Here is a 5073-nt window from a genome sequence, read left to right as displayed (position 1 = left end):
GATCATATGCGGAATTTAAGTGTTTGTTTTTCACGAATGTGTAGCACGTTACACAAAATGGTAAGTGAAACAATGATCAAAATAATGCAATCATACAGCCCCTTAAAATGAAACATCCATGTGATAAATTTTTTTAATTAGTAGTAATCCAAAGTGGCAAATCATTCAATCCACAGAATTCTCAGCTGGAGGGAATGGTTATTAGAATGAACTTTATGGAACTCAAAGAGGCAACAAATAATTTTTGCACAGACAATGCTATTGGGCTGGGAAAGATCGGGGTGATGTACAAGGCAATGCTTCCAAATGGTTCACCCCTTGCAGTTAAGAGGTTACATGGTTGTCAATCATTTGACAAACAATTCATATGTGAGCTATTGGTTTTGGGCAAATTGAGGCACAATAACATAGTTCCCCTCTTGGGATTCTGCTATGAGAGGAAAGAAAAGCTCCTAGTGTACCAATATATATCGAATGGCAATCTTTATGATTGGCTATACGCAAGGGAAGGCAACAATAGGAACTTGGAATGGTCTTTGAGGATTCAAATTGCAATTGGGGTAGCAAGAGGCCTGGCATGGCTTCACCACAAGTGGGATTTTCGAGTAGTACATCTTAACTTAAGTTCAAACTCTATTTTACTTGATAATAATTTTGTTCCTAAGATATCAAATTTTGGAGGGGCAAAAATATCAAGTTCTGAAGGAATGATGTTCATTGATTCAAATGACACTCACTCAAGTAATAGCTCATTTGTAGACGGTGGGGTTTGGGATTTGGGTTTTGTTAAAAAGGATGTGTATGACTTTGGAATTCTGCTTCTAGAGCTAATTATAGGAAAGGAACACATTCAAATCAACAATTATACGAATAGTTCAAATGGGAGTTTGGTTGATTGGATTACTCATCTTTTCACTACTTCATCTGATCTCTACAATGTCATTGATAAATCTCTGATTGGTAGAGGATTTGATGGTGAAATCTTTCAATTCCTTAGAATTGCATATACCTGTCTTAACCCCTTTCCAGGTAAGAGGCCAACAATGATTGAATTGTACAATACAATAAGTACTCTTGGGAAGAGATACAGCATCACAGATGACTCTCAGATCATGAGGCAATCAGAAATTACAATAGCAAGTACCTCAAATGAAATTGTTTAGGTAGAAATTAGGTAGTCCAATTGATGCATGACATACAAAGTTGTATATTTTTCATTGAGAAATATATGTAGACAAATTTGCTTTTGGGTTATGTTTGCTTGCTATTATCTGTTTGTCATTCACCTCTTTTTCACCATTTCCCCAATGACTAAAACATAAAGTTTAATGTTTACGTGAATGCATTGTCGATTGAAAAAAAAAAATTCTCTGTGCTTATCCATCTCGATTATTCTACTCATAAGGCACCACAAAAGATTTGCTATCACTAGACTCTCATTCTAATAGTTTTGTTGTAGTCAAGCGAACAGTTTTAATAATTCTAATAGTTAACCACTCCATTCATTCTATCCAATCAAGGAAGATTTGTGTGTATTTAATCAAGAAGCATGCTTGTAGTTAATGTCTACTTTTCTTGATTGATCACTGACCACTTTGTCTGAATCATTGTTCTAGTCAAATATCTGTGGCATGTGCGCTCTGTAGTCTTCACAACGCTGACATGCAACATTCAAAAAGAATTTAGCGATTTCAAATTTAGTCACACACAATGAACTGACAATGAATTCTAGACTCAATCAATCCATCTCTTTAATATTCAGAATAGGCAAAATTTTCCTTCCTGCTTTGTCTTCAAAGAATTAGTTATTTCAACCAAAAAAAAAAATTGGAGCTTCAAAAGGATATATAGATGATCTTCTATATGTTTTAAATTTTAAATTAAAATCCTATGGACACACCTAATTTCACAATTTTATGAGTTGTCAACTTATGATAGGAGTAACTTCACTTTCATATGAGTCCACCATTGAACTTTTGCTGTGTCCTTAGTATAACTCTTTTATTATGTACCAATTACAATTTCACACATTACTTATGTGTGAGAGATGGAATTTATTTTTGCAAAGTTGTGATAGTTTTAAATTCTAAAAGTTGAATAAATTGTGTTGACAATCTCAATTAGATATGATTTTTTTTTTTTTGGACGACCAATAATATATGAGATTAAGATTATTTTAATTATGAGTTCCAACTAACTCAACTAATAAGTTTGTTAATGTTAAACAATAAATATGATATTCAAACTATACCTACTGATAACAAAGTATAATCATCATGGAATAAACTCTGAGATTAAATTTCTCCCCTATCTAGCCAAATAACAAAAATCATTCTGCCTTGACCTTTTTTCATAGGTCCATTACTGGATTACATATGCTCTAGGCCTTTTTTAGTTTTTAATGCCGTAGGTATCCAATGGGCTGCTTTAGTGAGTTGAAAGCCTTGAATTAGTCTCTCAGAATTCAGCCCACTCTTTCTTTATTTAGCCCGAAGCAAAAACAAAGCCCAAGAGCTTTGAGTCTTTCACGAACGGCTCAGATAGGTTTTGGAACGTGATCATACTATCAAGATTCTAGCTTCTTCTTCTTTTTTTTTTTTTTTTTTTGAGAACTGGTTAGAAACTTTATTAAACTAAAAAAGAAGTTACACGTATAAAGAACTTGTATAAGTCCAAGGCCAGCTACATGCAGCTGGCCATAGACTGAGGCACTAACGTAGCTAAGAAAAGACCCATACTAAACAATTTCTCTAAGACGCCATCAACTTTTGGTACTCATCCAGTAGACCCTCTGCAACACTGAAAATTCCTTGGATGTGTTTGTTTTGTTCAAAATAACCTTATTGGGCATTCCAAATAGACCATGCCACTGTAGCCCAATGTTCGAGGTCTCGTTGATCTAAGCTTTGCACCATGAACCCGAACAGTAGGAAAAATCCCGAGCCTCATTGTTGCACTTCTGAATCTTCCCCTTTACCAACGCCAAACATTCCTGGCAAGTGGACACTCCCACAAATATGCCCCGTGGTCTCAAGTTTTTGCTACACAAACCATACACCACCTCAACATAAACCTTCCTTCTATGCAGATTGGCTCGAGTAGGTGAGCAGTCTGAGCACGCCCTCCAATGAAATTTTGACTTTTGGGTAACATCAATGTCCAATTTTCTTCCAGGTTGACTTGTCCGACCTGGCTTTGAGTGCTCCACTACCTGCTGTTTCTTTAGCTTTAATAGTCTTTGCATTTGCACATGATTTCGTGATTTCTTCAATGACCAGTGCTCCACCATCACCAATCTTCAAAAAAAAAAAAAAAAACTACACCGTCCAATATAATCTCGTACCTTGTTTGTTCCAATTCCATCAAACCAACCAAAGTATTTCAACTTTCTACGCGGTCCAAATGAACAAGAACAACAAAGTTAGACTAGCTTCCCCTTTCTTTTGACCTCTTACGCCTCCAAAATTTCACTTGCTTTTTTACTATAGAAAACTCCTTTTGTGAAACACAAATCAAGCAAACAAAAGGCAGTATAAACGATTTTTTTTTTTTTTTTAAAGTAGACATTGACCTTTAAAGGTTCTAATCAACAATAACTGTTTCTTTTTTGATGAACAACAATTATATAACTGTGAATGAGGAGTGTTACTCAGACCATTTGCGGTAGAGGAAGTCTTTTTGGCTCTGAAACAGATGGATGCAGATACGGCCCCCGGTCCCGACGATCTTCCTCCCCTATTTTATAAGCAATTTTGGGATAAAGTGGAGGGGAGGCCACAAAGGCAGTCCTATCCGCCCTTAATACCGGTACGATCCCTAAGGCTATTAATCATACTTATTTAACTCTTATTCCAAAAATTTAGAGTCCTAAAAAGGTTACTAATTTTCGGCCCATTAGTCTGAGTAATGTGATGTATAAACTCATTGCGAAGGTGTTGGCAAACCGTCTAAAACCCCTACTCCCTTAGTTAATCTCTGAAACCCAAAGCGCATTCATGTCAGAGAGACTTATTACTGACAATATTTTTGAATGTTCAAAATGTGTATAAAATACCCTTGAAGGTTTAGACCCGAAATTACAAAATTTCAATTCAAGCTTATTATCAAACAATTAATGTGCGGAATATGAACATAAGCCAAACACAGAATAGATAAACAATCTAAGCCAATTATAATCACATCCACAGCAGAAAATAAAAAGCAAAGATAAAGGGAAGGAAGATGCAAACACACGGACAACACACGATGTGTTATCGAAGAGGAAACCGAAGCCTTCGGCGTAAACCTTTTCCACCACCCTTTAAACGGTAAATAATCCATTAAAGAATGTAGTTGGGATACATGAACAGCAGAAGACCCTCCAAGCCTAATCTACCTAAGCCCTCCAAGCTTCTTGTGCCAATGAGGTTGCGCCAAACTTATTTCTTCTTTAACTTACCGGATTCCGCTATAACCCATAGCATCAACGAATAACCATTGGTCCCTTCCAAACTGCTTCCCTTAGCACCAAAAGACCTTCTCACAGATGTGGGTGTGGTGAGAAAAGGATTTGGTCAATAACCTCTCAAGGATGTATCAATGGAGAGGAAGAGAGTAGAGGAATTTGAAGAGTCTCTTAGATGAAGATTGAGGATGAGGCAATCTTGTTTTTCTCTAGGGTTTCTCTCACAAAATTCTCTTTGGAAGCTCTCTACATTTCGTGGGTATAAGGGTCTATATAGTGGTGTGTGTTTGAAATACGAAGAGACATTGTTTGCCAAACAGGGCTAGTTGGTGACTTGGTCTCGCGGCTTGTCCAAGTCGCGAGTTCAAGTTGCGAAGTAACTGCCTGGCCAGCCTGGGACTTTTATCCTGTAGTGTGACAGCTGGCGCGACCCTTCAACTCCCTTATGTGCTTCTCACATGCCTGCAGTTGGCGACTTGCCAATCATGAGTCAGTTACGAGTCCTAGCAGCGAAACTCTGCTTCTTTACACATACTTGAGCTTTTCTTCACACTTTCTTCACACTCTCTTCACACACTATCCTTACATGAATCCCACCTAAATACAGGGTTACTAAAAGCTAAATTACA

At 36.9% G+C, this 5073-nt stretch overlaps 1 protein-coding gene across 1 annotated transcript; it reads left to right on the top strand.

Moving 5' to 3' along the window:
• Positions 1 to 206: 206 nt before the first annotated feature.
• Positions 207 to 1163, top strand: LOC136062547 (probably inactive leucine-rich repeat receptor-like protein kinase At5g48380). The gene has a single exon (XM_065761708.1). The coding sequence runs from the start codon at positions 207 to 209 to the stop codon at positions 1161 to 1163; it is 957 nt and encodes a 318-aa protein (XP_065617780.1).
• The last annotated feature ends 3910 nt before the right edge of the window (positions 1164 to 5073 follow it).

This window comes from Quercus suber, unplaced genomic scaffold (assembly GCF_002906115.3).
Source record: "Quercus suber isolate HL8 unplaced genomic scaffold, Cork oak 2.0 scaffold_425, whole genome shotgun sequence".
Taxonomy (NCBI): Eukaryota; Viridiplantae; Streptophyta; class Magnoliopsida; order Fagales; family Fagaceae; genus Quercus; species Quercus suber.
Note: the sequence above shows the minus strand (reverse complement) of the source record. Positions and strands in the feature narration are given on the sequence as shown.

Coding starts and splice junctions, on each gene's coding strand:
- LOC136062547 (XM_065761708.1), top strand. CDS start 207: ATGAACTTTATGGAACTCAAAGAGGCAACAAATAATTTTTGCACAGAC.